The sequence below is a fragment of the Candida pseudojiufengensis genome (assembly GCF_024610245.1).
Source record: "Candida pseudojiufengensis strain CBS 10847 chromosome Unknown scaffold1, whole genome shotgun sequence".
Classification (NCBI taxonomy): domain Eukaryota; kingdom Fungi; phylum Ascomycota; class Pichiomycetes; order Serinales; family Debaryomycetaceae; genus Lodderomyces; species Lodderomyces pseudojiufengensis.
Genome location: NW_026261530.1, coordinates 391810 through 413167, shown reverse-complemented (window position 1 = coordinate 413167; position 21358 = coordinate 391810). Strand labels below are relative to the sequence as shown.

Here is a 21358-nt window from a genome sequence, read left to right as displayed (position 1 = left end):
TGAATTGAAGGGGTTAAAACATAAGCAAAGTATTTTAAATGTTTCAATAAGTTAAACCCTGTTTGAAACCAATTGAATGTTGAAGCATTTTTTATTTGAAACTGTGGGATATTGAAGTAAAAGCTAAGATGTTGATGAATTTTGAAATAGACTCTTCATTATGAATATAGATCCTTCATCTTTGTATTCTGTATTAACTTGGTAAGTTTTTGTGCAACGTGTAATACCCGTTAATGGGCTTTATTTAATTTCTTCAAAAACGGTATGTTTATCACTCAAAAGTCAAAGGGAGTTTTGAATGTTACTCATCTAGACTTGACAAACATGTCATTAGTGAAGTTGACTAAAATCTCAAAATGATTTAAGTTATCTGATCCACTTTTTTTGATATTGAGGATTATAAATGTTGATTTACATTTTTCTGTAAAACCCCCATGGTTCTTGATCATGTCAAATAATTTCAAAATCTCATTCTCTAAAGTTAATGTGTTGCCTTCAATGTTAGATGTAGTTGCAATTTTTATCCTGTAATGCCGCCTTTCTAATTAGAATAAGCAAAAATATTTTATGAAACTCCACAATGTAATGCTTTATCCAACATTTGCAAGTAAAAACACGGAGCTATGATAGTGCATTTAAATAAATCTTGAACCACCTCTCTATTAATATTAAATAACTAATTTTTCCGATAGAATGAAGGTCGGACGACCAATTCAATGACCTCAGCAATTAAAATTTCTGAATAGTGCTGATTCTTGATAGTTGATAATTCATGAAAGACGAACTACGTGAGTTCTCCAAAGGTGTAAAGTATATCTTAACCCATTGTTTAAAAAATCCAGATACTTATTTTCATTCCATTGATTACTCTTGATGAGATTTGTTTGAGTTGTAGTTAATGAGTGTTTGCTCAATTTTCTCCCAAACCCTTTGTTGACATCCAATCCATAATTGTCATGGGAAGAAAATGCAAGTCCTTTGGGATAAGTTATTCTTATTGCCCATTATTAAAATCTATCAATTATATGATAACGTCTATAAAAGTTTTAAGTATGCTTGTTTACATACCTTGATGAATACAGGGTTGCAAAAAACTCGAATCAGTTCGTATTGCAAATGATTTTTGAACTCATAAGCACGCCCTATAATCTAGTTGGTAGCTAAGAAAATAATTTGTGTAAAACTCTTTCAATTTTATGTACTTGATCCCCCAAATTAACACCCATGAATTTGCGCTTCATATTTTTCAATTGTATATCATTTCAGATATCAGATTGCACATCGATAAAATTTGTAAATTTAAAGGCAAATTTAAGCCTTGTTTTTGCAGTTGGGTAATAGGGGGAAGGTCTCACATTATGCTAACAGAACAAAACAATCTTAAACTATCCCTATTGATTAAAATGGCTTATTTTTGTGTTTTTTTGCCATAAAGCCAGATTCAATCGTAAATGGTACCTTTTTTGGAGTTATAAGCCTTACTACACAAAAACGGGTTTACAAAAAATGTAATAATCATTCAAATTTACGAGAAATTCTAAGCTTGGCAGGGGAACGCTTTACACTGATATTAAGAAAAAGATATTGATTTTGATTTTGCTGTAAATTCATTTAAGTATTCGGCATTTTTGTCAATTTTAAAACTCAATTGACAAACAGGTTATCTCATTGAAGTTGTGGATAATAAGTTTTTGACTAAAAATAGACATTATAATTTCATGTAAATCAATAGCAACGATGGATCGCAACCATGATTATCAAAACCGTCCCAACGGAATTGAAATATATATTTAATCTTTCAAGTTTTAGCGTTTGAAATGTGAAATTTTGTATTAAGTAAGGGCTCAATAGGTTTTCATGATCTTCGAGTGTATAATAAAAACGCCGTAGATGAGAAGTATCTGCAATCATGAGTTCGAAATCCACCGTATATGATCAATAAGTTGTTGTTATAATAAAATAAACTTTGAAGTATGACAACAATAGACAGTTCCTAAAATTAGTGTATGCACATATGTGTATCCAGAGAATTTGCAAATCGCGTAGTTAAATATAGGAGAGACTTTACAACAATTGATGTAACTTAAAATAGCCTAAGCCAAGTAGTTAAAGCTATAAGATAGAGTATTAATCTAGATCTAAGTATAGTATTAAGTTTTGAGATACTACTCATGGACGCAGTTACGAACGATAACACGGTAAAAAAAATAACTTATGGTCCATTTTTTCAATTATTCTTACTTTTCGTCATCGAACAATAACAATTTGAAAATACAGGTTATGTTATAATAAAGTTTAAACTGTTCCTATTGTTTTTCAATTTTTTATTTAGGATTCCTAAGCACAATAGATGGAGAAATACAACAAATTTAAACAAAGAAATATCGTAAACCATCAAAGAAGCTTTCACTTACCTGGAAGAACTTAACTGATGCAGGTGAACGCATTACATAGGACCAGAACTATTGTTTTAAATCTTGATTCTTTTTGATAGACTCTTGTATACTCGCAATTATCGGTGTTGAGATAGGGACCAGGTCTTCTTTGATTATTTTAATCGTCCTATTGTAAGTGCATGAAGTATTGGTTCTTCATTTACATGATATAATGGTTCCACATCTGATAGTAATCTATTTCTGAATAGGGCACCTATAATGTAGAGTAAATAAGGTGAATTGTAAATGTGTTTACTAACAGCCTAACTCGAGAAGTTTTTTATTTCCATCATTATTCTCCTGTTATGGTAGTTGTGAAAAATGTTTGTCAAAATTGGTTGTAATGAAAATTAAATTGTCTCTCAATCGTCGGCATGTGATCTACTCCTCATAACCAAAAAGGAATTTACATTACTTTCAAAACTTAATGAATTAACTTTACATTGTCATTATTCAGTCGATAGCGAAAATTCTCATTAGTGATTGCGCTAATTCTATTATACAACATACAATAAACCCTAAATGACATCAACAAAAATTTAGAAGCTTCAATCTTTCCCTTACAAATTACCCCACATATTGATGATTATCGATGCGGTTTTTTCATATAAAAAGATATTGAGATTTAATTTTGCTGTGGTTCAAGTTATTAATAGCATTTTATTAAAATTAAAATGTAATACCACTTAATAACTTAAAATGACTCATTATATCACAAAGTCTAACTAAACGAAATTTAAGTCAATTTGCATTAATTATATGGTTTTGAAATAGTCGGTATTTTTGTAGATACTTGCTTTATCTTTCACGGCATTTGTCAGTAGTTAATATTTACAAGGAACACTATAATAAAATGGTTTTGAGATCAATTCCTTTTTAAATCAATGTACATTATGCATGTTTAAGAATTGCTTCTTTATAACAGTTAAGCTTATTCTATTGTATAGTTATTATCGTGAACAATATATAAAAATCTATTTTTAGAAATGTATGAATGATTTTTGTTTACTTCGACCGTTCAATGATTATCATGGTTATTTGGCTTTTTCAAAAATAAATTCATTACAAGATAATATAAACATGTAATTTGTTTATGACCAGTTAATGCATTGAGATTTACGGAACTTCAAGCTATCGTATTTATTTGCAACAAACAAGAAATTCAACTAAGAAAACTTTAGCGAGTGAACACAGAAATTAATTGACACAAGTAGTTTTAAATTTAAAAGTATCGATCTAATCAGATTAATTCAATAATTTTAGATTAAAGAACAAAAGCGGAATCTAATTCAAAAGATCTATAAGACAATATTAAATCTTACTTTTTTAATGTTTAACGAAGATCACCACGGCGTTTGCCATGACGCCATATTATACCATTCTTCGCGTCATAATAGACTAATCTTATTAATATGAAAGTATCATATTCAAAACCAGGATTTCCAAACATTTGGACTAACATGTTTTTTTTTTTATACTTTCTTTGATGCAACTTTGCTAACTTTTACCATACAAAATACAAAATATTACCATGTTGTATTTTTATTTTACCATATAACGAAAGCATATAAGAAATTATTCAAAAACCATTTACGAATAACTTCTATTTTAACAACTCCAGCAAAACAAAGGTTTTGATGAGGCGTTGAATGGATTTATAGAAGAAGAGAAAAAGAAAATGGTTATGGTTTAGTTTCAATAGAATTTTTACTCTCATGCTTTACCCTATAGTTGGGCGAGTGTGGGACTTCAATCAACCGTTCAAAGATTTGTTTGAAATTATTGATAAAGCGCAAATTGGAAACAAATTAAAAAATATAAAAAAAAAATTAGGCTTTTTTTTTTAATTAAAACAAAGTTCGTAAAGAACATAATTTATTATATTTTAGACTATTAATTAAATTTTAGTGAGTGAAGAACGTTAAAATTAGATTACCAAAGCCGGAATATGCATGTTTAACCCTAATTATAATAAATCCTTTCATACACAAACCTCATATAATTTTTATGTATTGTAAATCGATAACTATCTTTTTTTAGTATGAATGTCAAACCCCATATATTAAATTAAATATTTAGGTTGCTAAGGTTTGAAGAAAATTTTACTAATGGTAACTTACATACTGTTTTGCTCGAACAAAATAGTCAAACAGTTTATAGAGTTGATCGATCATGATGGCAGAACTTTCTCAGGTACTAGTATAATGGTCGATAAAACATCTCCCCTCTATTAGTCGTCTTAATGTACTATGGCTTTTGAAATTGGAATACCCACAAAATGATTAATAAGTGTTTTTCGGATCGTGAATAATCAACATATTCTTTATTCTTTAAATTCAATTTAAAAAGAAATTCCATGAACCGTAAATGCATAAGGTTTTAACCTTTATGATCGTCATGATCATCAATCAGTATCCTAAAAGTAAAATAGTAAAAGTTAAATGGAAGCGGTATACTTCTTGATAGAGTTTTATGGACGAGACGATAGTCAGATGAAGATGTTTCAAAGTATTTTTATTTGAAACTTATAATACCGCTTAAGGAGTATTCTGAAACAACTTCGATTAAAACAATAAAAAAAAAAAAGACACAGTCAAATCTGGTGATAACTACTATCATATACAAATCTAAGCACCATATTATTTTTTATGCAATAAGTTGTTTGATTTTTGTACTTAGATAGTAATGGATTTTTTTATTTTACATGTTTGCATGAAATATGCACAAAATGCTGTATAACTTCAAAATGTATTAAATACTAAATAATATTTCATTTTATACTTTTGTGTTTATACAGTAATATTATAAAGTATGAAATAGGGAAAAAATGGCATTATTTATGATTACATTGATAAACTAATTGTTCAGTTATCAAACATTTGTTTTAGGATCGTACAATAAACAATATATAGATTAAAAAAATAACAATCAAGATTTTGTATGGCGATTTGACATATTTTTTGATAGTTGTAAAATTTGTTCTATGCCTAAACTCATTACTCTTTTTGTAACTTTGTGGACTCGATTTCCCTTACGCCCACACGTTGATTTTATTTAAAAGCCTACTATGTTTAATAAAATACTATGGTCGAATCTAAAGGGTGTGTTTACATTAAAATACAAAAAAAGATTATATCTATCAAATATCTATTAAGGTTAAAAGATTTATCACTAATGAAATAAAATCAAATTGTTTCACTATATATATCAACCATTCTTCCTCTTGAATTTTTACCGAAATTATTTTGTTGTTTCTTATTTGTTTCGTTTGTTTGTCTATTTCTTTTTCTTTTTGGTTCTTCTTCTCTCATAATCTAATAAACTTACACCTCAGCCTTCTGATCATTTTTGATTTTCGAGTTTCGTATCATTTAAAAAATTTAAAGGCTCAGTTTTTCATCACTTATATAAATTCAAACATTCCAACTTAAGTAATTGATCTTTGACAACATCTACTCACTATCAAACTCAATCAATATACTCAATTGCTTTATCTTTAGACCTACTCATATCAATTAATTCATATATTATAGAATTTTATATTAATCACTCATTTTCACAAAATCAATTGTATTAATTACACAAATTATCTATAATTTAACTTATAAAAACCGAGCACTAGATCCCCCAACCACTACTACTAGTAATATTACTAATAATAACTCCCAAATACACAAAAAGTACACGGTGATTAAATTTTTAGTTTTTTAATTAAAGAATAGAAGTATAATTACTTAAATACAAAATTGGTTTGTTATCACAATAAAAATAATAATTAAAAAGATCGTTATTATTTAAAGTTTTTTAAATTTAAAATATAAAACAAATATTTCAAATAATAAATCTCAACCAAAACTACTCATTTAATTTCAAAATTAACCACGACAAACTTCATGGATATAAAGGTTGATTAGTTATTACTCAAATTGATCAGAAAACTCAAGTCAATAACAAATAAACAAATTAACTTATTTATTTATTTCAAAATCTTTAAATTAAATCAATACTTTCGTTTTTCATACATCCATCAATTTTCAAGGATCAGTATTGGAATCAAAAAGACCTTATCAAGAATTAAATTTCACATTCCGGAAAACTTCAAATCTCATTTTGCAACAGATCACATTAAAGTTTAACTGCTTGGCTCAACTACAGAATTAACTATATTACACAATCAATCGAACTAATTTTTAAAATTTAAATCTTGAGTGGTAAATTATTTTACGTTGGTGTTTCAAATCATTCTTCATTTATTTTTTTCAATATCACAAATATACAATTTTATGCTTTTGCAACTAAAAGTGAACTATTAAAAAACTTATTTTCAATCAAAATTAGCTAATGAGTTTTTACAGTGAAACTTTAGAATACAATAATCAAACTAAATTAAATAACATTCATTTCAACAATAACAAAACATTAACTGAATTAACTGAATTTACAAATACTAGTGATAATAATAATTATTTTGGAATTACAGAACTGTTGGATTTTAATCAATTTCAATTTATTGATACTACTACAATATCCGAAACGGATCAATCAGAATTAAATTTAAATTCAGACGAAGATAGTAATTCAATTACATTTGATGATTATTTTGATATAATGTCAGTTGAAGATAATGAAAAACAAAAAGATGATGATGATATTAATACTGATATCACTACAAATTCAAGTAATAAATCTTCACCTATTGTAAAACAACAACAAATTATTAATACAAATTTTCATGATTCAAATTCAAACTCAAATTCAAGAAGATCATCAATTGTTCCAAATAGAAGTATAGGAGTTTCAAATCTTTCACCTTCAATTAATTCTCAAATTTCAAATTTAAATTTAAATCAATCAATAATAAATTCAAGTTTCAGAAATTTAAGGGGTGATGATAATAAAAATGTTAACACATTTCAAAAACCGAAATTTTCAAATTCAATTAATGTAAATTTAGCTAATACAACAACAACTAATACACCATTATCATCTTCTTCATCATTGAAAACTAAAAATATATATGATATTCAAAATAATACATTAAATTCATTATCACAATTACCTCCTTCATTATATGATAATCAATATAATGTAATGAATACACAAAATGTGCAACATACTAAATCATTTGGTGATGATAATGCTACCAATTTTAATCATAATATTTCTGGAAAAAATTCTTTTATTTTACAACACAATTACAATAACAATCCTTTATTAGTTAATTTGGCAACAACAACTACATCAACTGATTCAAATTTACAACTACTTCAACACCATCAACAGTTACAACAACAACAGTATCAACCTCAGCAACAACAACTTTATCAACAGCAGCAGCTACAACAACAACAATACCAACAAATCCAACATCAATTTCAACAACCATCAACTCAATCAACTCAATCTCAACTTCATCATTTATTTACAAATGAATATCAAACTCAACTAAATTATGATCAACATACTAAAACACCTAATTTGTCATCATCATTGCCTTTATCAAGTTCATCTTCTACATCATTAACAAATTTATCAGTTCCTATATTACCAAGTAGTAGTAATAATTCATTACAAAATACAAAATTGAATATAATATCAAATTTAAATAAATCTTTAAATACAATTGGATCATCATTAAATTTTAAATCAAAATCATCAATTGAATCAATGACTGCAAAATTATTACCAAAAGATTCTAGAGCAATTGAAGTTAGTGGTAGTGTTGGTAATGAAATCGGTCAAACAAATACCACTACTTCTTTATCAACTAGTGCAATTACTGCTTCATCATCATCATCAAATGATCAAACGAATAATATACAATCATCATCATCTTCGCCAAATTTATCTACAACAAACTTACAGTATAATGAAAAAACTAAAAGAAGAAAACATAAAAATTCAAAATTAGGTTGTCCAAATTGTAAAAAGAGAAGAGTTAAATGTTCAGAAGATTTACCATCATGTATTAATTGTATTAAACATAAAGTGAAATGTGGTTATTTGGATTACACTGAAGAACAATTACAAGAATTAAGAGAAGCTAAACAACAAAATCAAATTCAAAAATTGACTCAACCAAGAAGTGCAACTGATTCACATAAATTAATTCAAAGATCATCATCAACTAGTAGTATAAGAAATAAGAATGAAGATGAAAATGAATCTGATGGAGGAGAAGATCAATTAAATATTGGTGGTAGTAATGCTGCTAATAGAATTATCAAACCTAAAACTAAACGACAACCATCAAATTCTTCAATTAGTAAATTATCAGATCAATCAACTCGAAGATTATCAACTTCTAAAAAACCAAATAGTAGTAATAAAAATTTACCAACTTTAGGATCAATAAGTAAAAAAGATGATGATGAAATAATTGATTCAACTAAAAATAAATTAAATCTAAGTCGTCAAAATCCAAATAGGAAAAGTGTAACTCAAAATTTTGATAATCTATTAACTATGAAAGATGAAGGTGAAATCATTTATCCAGTTTATAAATTACAAACAGAATCAAAATCTCCTGATGATGAAAAAGATAAATTAAAATTACCAACAACTCAATTAAAAGATGATTTTAATATTGAATCTCCTTCAAATTATCAAACACCTCAACAATTTCATCTGGCTACACCACTTGACATGATGTATAATCAATATAATTCTCAAGCTTTATCAGGTGCTATTAATCAACAATCGACTTTTAAATGTATCAAGAGGAAAAAAATAAATTATTCTGAATATTTATTAAAAGTTTTAAATACTGTTGGTCCTGCTATTCATAAAGGAGAAGCAAATTTATTTCAAATTAGAGAATTATATACTTTATGGTTAAACAGTTTTATTTATAAAGCTTATACAAGTGAATTAATGTTTAATGTATTATTAAATCTTAGCGCTAATTATTTAATTACAAATTGTTTTAATGATTCATACAAGTATTATAGTTCTGATGGAGAAATATCACTGATTAATAGAGGTATTGAATTAGAAAGAGTTAGACAAATTTGTTTAGTTAAATCTATTCATTATTATGCTGAAGTTATACAACATTTAAGAACTATGTTAAATACAAATTCAGATCCTGATATTGCTGGTTCAGTATCATATATTTTAAGTTTAATGTCAGTTTATGATCCAGAAAGTTCATTAAATTCAACTGTTTGTTTTAGAGAAGGATTATTTGGAGTTTTAACTTATAATATGAATTCATCTATAAAAGTTGGTAGATATCCTCCAAAATTAGTTTCAACTCATTTAAAATTAATGACAAATATAGTATCATCTATACATTTTCCTGGTTATGATCCAACTTTCATAATAGAATGTCAACTGTTATTTATAAGATTTGGTGAAATCTTATTACCAATGATTGAACATAGTAGAACAAATTCAACTTCAAATCAATATTTAACTCATCAATTTTTAGAATTAAAATATAAAGAATTATTAAAATTTTTAAATGAATCAATTGATCATTATTTACCACAAATTAATAATAATTTATTTGATATGGAATTACAACAAAGATTATTATATGAAATGATTATAAAATGGGTTAGAATGTTTCCTGGTAAATTCATTGCAAATAAAAAAACTCAAGGTCCAATGGAAAAAATCCTATATTTATTTTATAAATTAGTTAAAAAATCATTATTAGCTATTTTTCCTCAAATTAAATTTTTCTTTTTAAGAGATTTTGATAGTCCTTTAATGATGGATGTATTTGCAAGTGATGATGATTATGATATTTATAAATTTGAAATTGAAAATCCTTCTACTATAAAATTTGATTTTAAAATTTATCAACCTTTTATAAATGAATTAAAATATATTTCATCATATTTAATAAGAACTATAAATTTTTTTCAATTAAGATTAAGTTTATTATATAAATTTTTAGTTGAACATATGTCATCTCAAACAGATTTTAAAATTATGGAAATAAATCAATGGAGAAATAATATAAGTGATATAATGAAAATAAGACATGAATTTATTGAAAAAATTGGTATAAAAGAAATTCAAATAACATCATTTGCAAAACAATATATTAGAAAACAAAATTATCCTCAAAGATCAATTGGTTATGAAATAAATGTTAATGAATTAATTGAAAGTTCAATAATTGATGATGGTAATATAGATTTTATGAAATTACAACCACTGGGTTTTTTAAAAGATGATTTTGATATTAGAAAAGATCATCAAAGTTAAAAAGATTAATTGTTTAGATTATTTAGAAATGTAAATTAAAATTATCGTTACTTAAAATACTTCTTATTTATTACTTGAAATGTCTGATACTTAAACTTACATTTCTTATACGGTGTTGATAAAAGAAACACCTCTCTATTTCTCGTTAATTTTCTCTCTCCTAAATAAATTTATTTTCAACAACAAACAAAGAAAAAAAGAATTCACATTTTAAAACAATTATAATACAACATCAATAAACTTATAATTAAACCACATACCAATTCTTTTCATCAAGGACTATTCAGTATTTTGCATCGATAATCAAGAGATATATATCACCTATATTTTTTCCCAGGTTACATACATCTCAAACAAGTATCCAAAAAACTTAGCTAATTTGGACAGCAAAACTATTATACTATCAAATTTACGATTATCAACTCAACTAATCTATTGATAAATTAATAAACGATATCAAAACAATCAACTTACACATATACATAAAACTAATTACTCACTCACTCACCCACTCATTCATATATACACAAGCACATATACACACACTCATAAAAAATGTCAGATAATACAGATGATTATTCATATGATTATGAATATTTATATAAAATAGTATTAATTGGAGATTCAGGAGTTGGAAAATCAAATTTATTATCAAGATTTACAAGAGATGAATTTAATTTAGAAAGTAGATCAACAATAGGAGTAGAATTTGCAACAAGAACTGTTGAAATAGATGGTAAAAGAGTTAAAGCACAAATTTGGGATACAGCAGGACAAGAAAGATATAGAGCTATTACTTCTGCATATTATAGAGGAGCAGTTGGAGCATTAATTGTTTATGATATTTCAAAAACTGAAAGTTATGAAAGTGTTAGTAGATGGTTAAAAGAATTAAAAGAACATGCTGATGCAAATATTATAATAGAATTAGTTGGTAATAAATCTGATTTAGATCATTTAAGAGCCGTACCAACAGATGAAGCAAAAAATTTTGCATTAGAAAATAATTTATTATTTACTGAAGCTTCTGCTTTAAGTTCTGATAATGTTGATTTAAGTTTTCATCAATTATTAAAAAATATTTATGAAATGATTTCAAAACATCAATTAGATACTAATGAAAATAATGGTGGTTTAAAAACAAGTAATAATGGTCCTACTATAAGTTTAACTCCTGCTCCAAAAGATAAAAATAAAAATAAAAATAATTCAAATTGTTGTTAAGATTAAGAATCATATAATATTTACATGGGATAATCAATACGTTTGTAAGTGATAATGAAAGGAAAGATAATATATAATAATAATAATACATTTCAAGATTATTTATTGAGGAATACAAATATGTTGCAACTACTTATATACAATGCATTCCAATTTATTCATAAAGGAATACAAGTGTCATAATAGTATCGAATATACGTACTCTCAAACAATATGCTATATTACGAACTTGTAAAGTTACTATGCTATTTTTTTTAATTTACCAACTGGTTGTTTCATTATTCTACCTTTTTTACCAATTGCAACTCTTGTTTTAATATCTGTTAATGGACCGGTTTCAATACTAAAATTAACAATTTGTTCACCTCTTAATATAATTAAACCTAATTGTCTTTTAACAACATCTGGTTTATTACTTTTGGGAATTTCCGTGGGGAATAATGGTGTATTATTAGTGGTGGTTGTAGTATTTAATATGGATTTATTTGATTTTTTACTTTTATTTTTCAATTCTTGCCAACTCTTTTTTGTTATTCTTGATTCTTCACAATCTGATAATACAAGGTTCATATATTTATCAAATGATAATAATGAACCAATATATGTTCTATTATCTATTGTTGTAATTTTTAATCTATAATTTATTAAATCTGACATTCTTGTCTTTTTATTAATCGGTAGTTTTACTGACTATAAAAATTGATTGTTAGTATAACATTACGGAATTCGTTTATTTGACTCACACGTTGGTTTAAGGAATATTGACATCATCATTTAACTCATCATTTAAACGGATTCTGATCGTATAAGTCCACCGTGAAAATTGATGATGATGATGATGATGATCACCTAAATTAGTCATGACCGTTAATTTTGCACAATAAAATTACATACCATATTGTTTTAGTTTGAGTTTCACTTGTAATATTGCTATGATCTAATGAATATTACTAAATTTCAATTATGGTCGTAAAATTATCTCTTTATAGATTATTATTATCACACAAATTTAACCTTCCTTTTCGAATTAACAAAACACTTTTTTGTCGTAAACTCTAATTTTATGACACTTGCTTTTTGTCAATAATACATTACGTAGTTTTTGAAATTATGACATAGTGATTTTCGAAATACAAATTTATAATTGTTAAGGTTGAAAGGGGAGTAAGTTAGTGTAATTTGTACCAAAATAAATTAAACTATTACACAATTTTAATAGTAACTTACACAAATTGTTAGTACAGTAAATCGTAAAATTCGGGGTGAGTTTATTAAATTTAGTTTAGTTCTTAAGCAATAGAAAAATAAAAAAAAAGATGGCTCTGTTAAAGAATTTATTTTTGCTTGCTCCGTAAAATTTATATATTTAAAATAGACAGAAATGAAAAATACTTGAAAAACTAACCAGATTGATTTCTTAATATTATAAATTATTATATTATTACATTATATTATTAATAACTTCTATTCAATTCTATAAATTAATTATAAATATCAATTGAAATTTCATTTCATTTTTTTTACTTTTTCAGTTCACAATTCTTCATTATTTCTTTGAATTTAACACATTTCTATTCGGACTTTTAAAACTTATATTCATAGAAAAGATTTCATTATTTTTCAATTGAGTAACAACAACAATTGGTAATCCAAAAGAAAATACTAAAGAAAACATATAACTCACAATGGCTGAAACAGAAGATAAAAGAAAATACAATGGTAAACATTTAACCAAAAAAGCAAGAGAAGAAAGAGAACATGATGATCAAGATGCTAAAAAAGATGATAAAAAAGAAAACAAAAAGCAACAAGAAAAGAAACGTGATGATGAAGATTCTAAAATAGATGATAGAAAAGAAAGAAAAAAACAACAAGAAAAAGGACATGATGAAGCAACTGCTGAAATTGATGATCGTAAAGAAAAAGAAGAAAATAAAGAATTTGAAGATTTATTAGAAACAACTGCAGGTGATGATGATAAAAAGGGATCATCTGATGGTAAAAGATCAAAATCAAAATCAACTGGTAAAGAACCAAGTAAAAAGAAAACTAAAAGAAGAAATTATGATGATGAAGATGATAAAAAATCAAGTTCTAAAAATGGAGGAAAAGATGAAGAAGATGAAGATGATGAAGAAGATGATGAAGAAGATGAAGATGCAGATGAAAATGATGATGATAATGAAGATGATGATGATGAAGATGATGAAGATTTAAAAGGAGAAATTGAAGATGATGATGAAGAAAAAGATCCATTAGTTGAAATTGATCAAAGTAATATTATTAAAGGTAATAAAAGAACAAGAGGTAAACAAATTGATTTTAATGAAACTGCTGAAAAATTAGATAAAGAAAATGGTATATTAGCTGATAAAAATGAAGAAGGTGAAACTGTTCCTGCTGAAAAAGATGAAGCTGGTGATGAAAATTTAGATGATGATGAAGAAGATTATGAAGAAGGTCAAGAAGCTTATGATGAAGAAGAAACTGAAGCAGTTGAAGTTTAAGTACCCTTCACAAGAAAAATACAAAAAGAAAGAATGAAGCATCTCAGAACATTGCTTTGATTTAGAAGTTTGTTTGATACAAACTAATTCTTTCAAATTTGATCAAAATTTTTTTAAAAATTATATATATACTTATGTTTGTATTAATAAAGTTCAATTATTATTAAATTTTACGTCAAAGTCTTCATTACTAGTGTTAAGAACATGTATTATTGGTCTTGAATTCGAACAAAAGGTTGTGTTACCAAAATTCAATTTTTTTGCAACCAAATTCGTCTAAAACTCAAATTGAATATTTTTTTTTACAGCCGAAAAATGAAAAAGATTGTGTACGAAAACAACAAAAAATGGTTACAACCATAATCGAAAGACTATTTATATTTTAATAAATAAGAGAATAAATAAATACAAGGATGTGAAATGAAGTAAAAGACTACGGTAATTTACTAAGGTTATCATATTAGTTCTTCTTCCAATCCTTCCTCTTCTATTTTCACCGACGAATCAAAATTATTTTCATTTTCATTTTGATCTTGATTTTGTATTTGATCTTGAATATCTAGTTGATTTTCATTTTCAATTTCAATTTCATTTTCATCTTCCGCTTCCGCTTCAACCTCTCCTTCAATCACTCCTTCAACTTCTCCTTGATTTTGAGCTTGTGCTTCTGCTTCTGCTTGAGCTTGAGCTTGAGCTCGTGCTTCAGCTTCAGCTTCAGCAGCTAATTGAGCTTGTAATTTCATTTGTTTTTTAGTTAATTTAATTTCTCCTCTTTCTTGTCTTAAACTTTGTTGTTCTCTATATTTTGCTAAATAAATTTTTAAAACTTCAGCATAATTTTCAAAACCTAAATCATACATTGAATATAAAATATCTTCACCATTTATAGTTTTTCTTTTTTCTCTTAAACATCTATCACTTGCTTCACTTGTTATAAATGATATAAATTCAGAAACACATTCTTGCATACATTCTTTAGCATCTTTTGAAACTTTTGCTGTTGGTGGTAATGTATTTTTCATTAATCTTGCAACATTTGCTATAGGTAACCATCGATCTTGTTCTCTTAATTCTATATCTCTTGCATTTTGATCCATTTCTTTTTTGTGAATATATATATGTTATGTGTGGAGTAAAGGTTGGTTTTTTTGTGAGAGTTTTGTTGTAAGTTTTTAATTTTTTAATATGTGAATTGTGATTTAGGACTTTTTCAAATATTCGATAAATGTTATATGATCTGACTCATGTATTTGAATTAAATTATATATGTTGTTTTGTTATATATGTAAATTGTAAATATTGATTACTATGAATCTATCGTTAATGGCTAGAATTACAAAATCGGAAATTTTTCAAAACATGATGTGAAAATTAAGTTTCGCGAAAAATATAGTAAGTTACCGAAAAACAATTATTTAGACATTCGTTTCATAAGTTCATCTATTGTTTAAACTCTAATTTAGTCAACCAGAGACATTGAAGAGGGAAGAGAAGACCCTTATACACTGCTGCTATTCCAATTGAATTTCTACACTTTACTATAAGAAATTTTGGGCTCATTCATTTCGGTATTAAATTCAATTCGACAAGTTCAGCAATAGCATGTCAAATGAAGGAAATCTAAATGCAGCGAAAAAGTCAAACACAATTGAAGGTTCAAAATCAAATGTGATAGAAGAATCAGCAAAAGGTATATCTTCATTAATACTAGTACAAATAGCGACAAAACTTTTTACATTTTTATTAAATCAATTATTAATTAAATTTATATCACCAAAAATATTTGGATTATCAATTTATTTAGAATTTTTAATTTCAACAATACTTTTTTTCAGTAGAGAATCAATTAGATTATCAATTCAAAGAATTCAAAATAATGATGATTTAAAATTAAAAAATAAAACTTTACAAAAAATTATAAATTTTGGATTTTTACCTATTATCATATCAATTCCAATAACTTTATTAATTGGATATTTTCAAGGTTTTAAATCAGATAATTTTCAAAATTATTTTTTAAATTTACCATTCCATAATTTAGTTGTAGTACTTTTAATTTTACTGATTTTTTTAGAATTAATTATTGAACCTATATATTGTATTTATCAATATCAATTAGAATTTGGAAAAAGATCAAAGTTTGAAAGTATATCATTATTTGTGAAATGTATTACTACTTTTATTGGGGTATATTTGGCAAAGCAATACAATTCATCATCATTGGAATTTAGCGGATTGTCAGTATTAGCTTTTGCTTTTGGTCAAATATCATATTCTTTGCTGATTTTTTTATTATATTCCGTTTCATTCATAGGATTCAATAAAGTCAACAATACTCATATCAAATGTTCAATCACTAAAATTGATGAAGGTTCCAAGTTTTATTATTTTGACTCTAATGTTGTTGAAATTTTTAAAAGTTTTTTCATTCAAATGATCTTCAAACAATTATTAACTGAGGGTGATAAATTATTAATTGCATATTTATGTACTATTGAAGAACAAGGAACATATGCAGTTATTGTAAATTATGGTTCAATTATAGCAAGATTATTATTTCAACCATTAGAAGAATCAACAAGATTAATGTTAACTAAAATTATAAATAGTACTCAATCTAAATCAAAATCATTATTACAATCTTTTACATATATCAAAATGATAAGTTTATTTTATTTTAATTTATGTTTATTCTTGTTGTTTGCAGGTATAACAAATGGATCTTTTTTATTAAGATTTATTATTGGTGGTAAGAATAAATGGGAACAAACTGAAATTTTTGAGTTATTTCCTTTATATATTGCATATATTCCATTTTTAGCTTTTAATGGTATATTTGAAGCATTTTTTACAAGTATTGTTAAACCATCAGATATGCAGAAATATTCAAATTTTTTAACATTTATTACTATTTCTATATTAGGATTATCATATTTATTAATTAAAGAAATGAAATTAAGATTATCTGGTTTAATGATTGCAAGTATGGTTAATATGTTAATGAGAATAATTTATTGTGCTATAGCTATCAAAGATTATTTCAAACCTCTTGATAAAAATATTGGTGTATCCCAAATTTTACTGTATGTTTCTGGATCAATAGCTGTAACTATAAGTATTTGGTTATTACAATATTTTTTTGTATTTAAGGAAAGATCACTTCTAACTACTAGTTGGGAAGATTTATTTAAAAGTGCTGTACTATCTTTTGTCTTATTAATAAATTTGATGATATTAGAAAGGCAAAACTTACAACATACAATTAGATCAGTTTTTAGGATTAAAACGGAATAGACCATTAAAAAAATACTTCTTACATTTATTATCCTCTTATAGTATTGTAAAATTTTGCAAAAATTTAGAGTCGTATCATATAGACACTAACAAATTATTAATTAGCTAACGATGTGCCATCCAGTACCGCCTCCATTACGGATAATATTACTGTGCTGAATTACTTCCCTCCAGTGATTATATTATTAATTACCTGAATTAAACATATTGACTACTCAAATAGTTTGAAATTCAAACCGCAAGAATCGAACTGGACACCTCGAAAATTTGAACAAATTATTAGTGTACAAACAATGCACTTCCACCAAAGGCCATCACAGCCAAAATTTTGAAATTTTCGGAGCAGGGACTTTTTGATGAACTGGACCTAAGATTTTAAACGAATTTTGGTAAATTTGGAAAAATTGTAGCCCAAATTCTTATCATCTTCTCCAACTTTTCAAACAACAAAATACAAAGTTTTCATCCTGAAAGTTAATCATTGTTATCGAGTGTGGGAGTGCTCAATTAATCGTCCATACTGCTCCACGATTTCTCAAAGATTTAATCAACAATAAAATTGATTTCAAACTCATCTTCCCATGTCAATCGCTGATCTACTGAGGGAAGTGGATAATCTAGCTAAGATTATAATAAATAAGAACACAGAATTGGAGCAACTAAAAAGAGGATACGATTTGAAAATTAAAACAATAAATGATTATATAGCAAAGTTTCAAGCAGAACTGAAGGATAAAGAGCGAATATCTGACGAACACTTTCATAAATTACTACAGAATAAAGTTGAATGTCCAAAATGTGGCAGCAACTTGAATGATGGAGAAGAAGAGTTTATTCTTATACCGAAGAGTCAAATACCGTATCTTCTACCTGAAAGTCAAACCCAAAATAAACCAATTGTTCCAACGAAAATTCAGCCAAATCTAAGTTCTACTCCATCACATGAATCCAAAAGTAAAAAGAAAACTCATATTATCTGCTCATTTTGCAAGGAGTCAGGTCATACTAGAGCTAGATGTCATAAGAAGTTAGGCATACAGCCGTCCTGATCTTATTTAAACAGTACAGTAATATTTCAAAATCAAATTTTTTAATTTTCATTAATTTCATCATTTCATTATTAATAATACATAACTTTTAATAAAATCTATTTATTTTGATGCTTGAACCATGGCTTCTATAAAAGTAAATTCAGTTAGTATCGTTTCTCGTAGTAATTCTAATATATCTTTCAATTTTGAAATATTTTTAAACATACCTCTTCTTGATGCATCTTGTAATAATGTACAATCAACAGAATTCGGACTCATATGTACATAACGTACAGTTGAGCCTCTTATAAATAAATTTTTAACTGCTTGTAAATAAGGATATTTATCACCATTTGTACATGTAATATTATCTAATTTTAAATTTAAATATTGATCTACTGATTTAAGCGTTCCTTTTATTTCCATATCATTTTTTAATTCCACCGTTACTTCCTGATCAACTAGGGTTTTGAAAAAACTGAAAAATAGCATGTTGTGAGGGTTGTTATGATGGTTACTTTGGTTGTTTCACTGTTTTGCTTATTTTATAATTATATCTTTTTTTTTATCGATTGAATGGAGTTGATAAATTCCTTTTTTTACAAAATTTAAGTCAGATACAAGAGAAATCCAGTAATCACAACCTGGAGCTTTACCACTGCCCCCTCACTATTGATATCGGGATATGCTAAGCTAGAAGTTTGTTCAATGAAAGAGTTCACAGTTAGTTCATCATTAATGTACTTGTCCTGATTTGAGACTTCAACGTCGTGTAATAACAAACGAACAAGTTGGTAGCTTCTCATATAAGGAATTTTGATTTGATTTTTTGCAGCCAATTCATTCTTCAAATTTCAGAGTTGATGTTTCCTAAATTTTTTACATAGCATTTTTACAAATCCTATTAAAAGCAGACAATAGCCAAAAACTTACTAAAAGCGTAATTAGAAGTACTCAATCATAAACAAACGATTCAAAATTTTTTGAGACATGGAAAAATTAGTATATTTCCCATCAGAAGTGTTGGAATTGATATTTCAGCAGATGAATCATCACATGGTATTAAATTTGATACCTTTACATTCTAAATTTTGTGACATTGGTCGAAAAAAATTATATAAGTTCATTCATATATACTTTAATGATAGTGAGATAAAATCCATTACTTACACTGGTTGGAGGATGCATAAAAACATTGTAAATGACTTTACCAAAAAGTACACCATCATTGAATCTTCTAAGTTTTACACAAGCATGATCGAGAATAAAATTGATAGATTTCAAAAGATTCAACATCTTAGTATTGAAAATGATGTTTTTTTGGGACACATAGATAAACTATCAATCGACTTTAATAGAGCAGCCCCAGCATTATTGGAAAGAATCGTAAAATATTTCAAAAATATAGACTGTATTAGTTTTGCTTTAGCAAACAACCAGCTAGAACCAAATAAATACAGAAGTTCTAACGAAGCATTGGAGGCTATAACTTTTCAGAAACCTAATATTTATCATGAATTATTTGATCGAGTATTGGTTTTTGGACTGAATAATCCACTATCATATGATTTCTTGTATAATAACCTCAAAAGTTTTAAATTTCAGTTTGGATTAGTTCGTAGTAGAAAAAGAAGATATCACCATGGTGACATTGACCAAGACCTACTAAGAAGTATTGATGTATTTAACAGTATTAACTTATTTAAAAACCTTGAGGACTTGCATCTTGCTTTTAAGGGTTTTATAAATTTGATGGATCCATTATTGCTTGAAAAATTGAATAAGATTGATTGCAAATTAAAGACCCTTCAAATAATATTTTGGGGTAAACACAAAGAATTGAGAGGTATTCAGAAAAAACGTGAATTACACATTAAAGCAAAGCCACGAAAGTGGTTGTTCACATTAGATAAATTTTTTCGTACAGATGAGATTACTTCCCTAACATTAGACCACTATAGCAAAAAAGATTACAGAGATGTTATCTTTTTTGAAAAAGCTAATTTCGAATTTGAGAAATTTGAATTTTGGAAAATACTAGCCAATGCCAATTTATCAAAATTGAGGAACTTATGTTTATCTTCACAGTATTTGGACTTGAAATGGATAGATGTTTCAAAATTACAGAAACTAATAATACGTACTGATGTTGCTAATTATATCTTTGCAACTGAAATCGCCATGCTATATCTTAGTAATCCAAATTTAAGAATATCCTGGTGGCCACGACTTACAAATCAATATCGCTGTAACAACTTTGATAAGTTTGATAACATTCAAATCTATACACCACATTATATCCAAGTAATATCATGTCAATGGCCATTATACTTTTTCAAAAAACTAAAATCTCAATTAAAGAGGAGGAGTCATTTTTCAACAAACTAGGAGTATTTGGCCAGAATGGAACTTCTAAAACCCTACATATAGGTTTGAAAAATGATTATTCACTTTTGAACTTTTTGAAATGAATCTAATTCAAGAAAATTATATTTGCGATTCCGATATGAGAATTATTGAAAAGCACTAGGCTATTCAACAGTAAAGTCTTTCAATTCTTCTCGTTTGAATAGATATTAGGACTTATGATCTTTGAATGTGCCATAAATAGGTTAAACTTGTCACTCGTTTGAATAGATATTAGGAC

The 21358-nt window shown here is 26.4% G+C and overlaps 9 protein-coding genes across 9 annotated transcripts; 6 read left to right on the top strand and 3 right to left on the bottom strand. All coding sequences in view use genetic code 12, as the record gives it.

Annotated features, from left to right (window-relative positions):
- Positions 1-6776: 6776 nt before the first annotated feature.
- ECM22 (Ecm22p) lies at positions 6777-10655 on the top strand (the record flags this gene model as incomplete). The annotated part of the gene is made up of 1 exon (XM_051758080.1): positions 6777-10655. One exon carries the CDS (start codon positions 6777-6779, stop codon positions 10653-10655), a length of 3879 nt encoding a protein of 1292 aa, XP_051613673.1.
- A 555-nt stretch (positions 10656-11210) lies between these two features.
- YPT31 (Rab family GTPase) lies at positions 11211-11879 on the top strand (the record flags this gene model as incomplete). The annotated part of the gene is made up of 1 exon (XM_051758079.1): positions 11211-11879. One exon carries the CDS (start codon positions 11211-11213, stop codon positions 11877-11879), a length of 669 nt encoding a protein of 222 aa, XP_051613672.1.
- Positions 11880-12119: 240 nt separating this feature from the next.
- Positions 12120-12776, bottom strand: KGF55_003299 (mRNA splicing protein; the record flags this gene model as incomplete). Its single annotated transcript, XM_051758078.1, has 2 exons — positions 12120-12569; positions 12774-12776. The coding sequence occupies 2 exons, from the start codon at positions 12774-12776 to the stop codon at positions 12120-12122; spliced, it is 453 nt and encodes a 150-aa protein (XP_051613671.1).
- Positions 12777-13564: 788 nt separating this feature from the next.
- KGF55_003298 (histone H2A.Z-specific chaperone CHZ1) lies at positions 13565-14386 on the top strand (the record flags this gene model as incomplete). The annotated part of the gene is made up of 1 exon (XM_051758077.1): positions 13565-14386. One exon carries the CDS (start codon positions 13565-13567, stop codon positions 14384-14386), a length of 822 nt encoding a protein of 273 aa, XP_051613670.1.
- A 455-nt stretch (positions 14387-14841) lies between these two features.
- Positions 14842-15483, bottom strand: HAP31 (Hap31p; the record flags this gene model as incomplete). Its single annotated transcript, XM_051758076.1, has 1 exon — positions 14842-15483. The coding sequence occupies one exon, from the start codon at positions 15481-15483 to the stop codon at positions 14842-14844; it is 642 nt and encodes a 213-aa protein (XP_051613669.1).
- A 505-nt stretch (positions 15484-15988) lies between these two features.
- Positions 15989-17680, top strand: KGF55_003296 (glycolipid translocation protein; the record flags this gene model as incomplete). Its single annotated transcript, XM_051758073.1, has 1 exon — positions 15989-17680. One exon carries the CDS (start codon positions 15989-15991, stop codon positions 17678-17680), a length of 1692 nt encoding a protein of 563 aa, XP_051613668.1.
- A 581-nt stretch (positions 17681-18261) lies between these two features.
- KGF55_003295 (uncharacterized protein) lies at positions 18262-18729 on the top strand (the record flags this gene model as incomplete). Its single annotated transcript, XM_051758072.1, has 1 exon — positions 18262-18729. One exon carries the CDS (start codon positions 18262-18264, stop codon positions 18727-18729), a length of 468 nt encoding a protein of 155 aa, XP_051613667.1.
- A 102-nt stretch (positions 18730-18831) lies between these two features.
- On the bottom strand, positions 18832-19203 carry SNP3 (Sm-like protein; the record flags this gene model as incomplete). Its single annotated transcript, XM_051758071.1, has 1 exon — positions 18832-19203. The coding sequence occupies one exon, from the start codon at positions 19201-19203 to the stop codon at positions 18832-18834; it is 372 nt and encodes a 123-aa protein (XP_051613666.1).
- A 498-nt stretch (positions 19204-19701) lies between these two features.
- Positions 19702-21099, top strand: KGF55_003293 (uncharacterized protein; the record flags this gene model as incomplete). The annotated part of the gene is made up of 1 exon (XM_051758070.1): positions 19702-21099. The coding sequence occupies one exon, from the start codon at positions 19702-19704 to the stop codon at positions 21097-21099; it is 1398 nt and encodes a 465-aa protein (XP_051613665.1).
- Between the last annotated feature and the right edge of the window lie 259 nt (positions 21100-21358).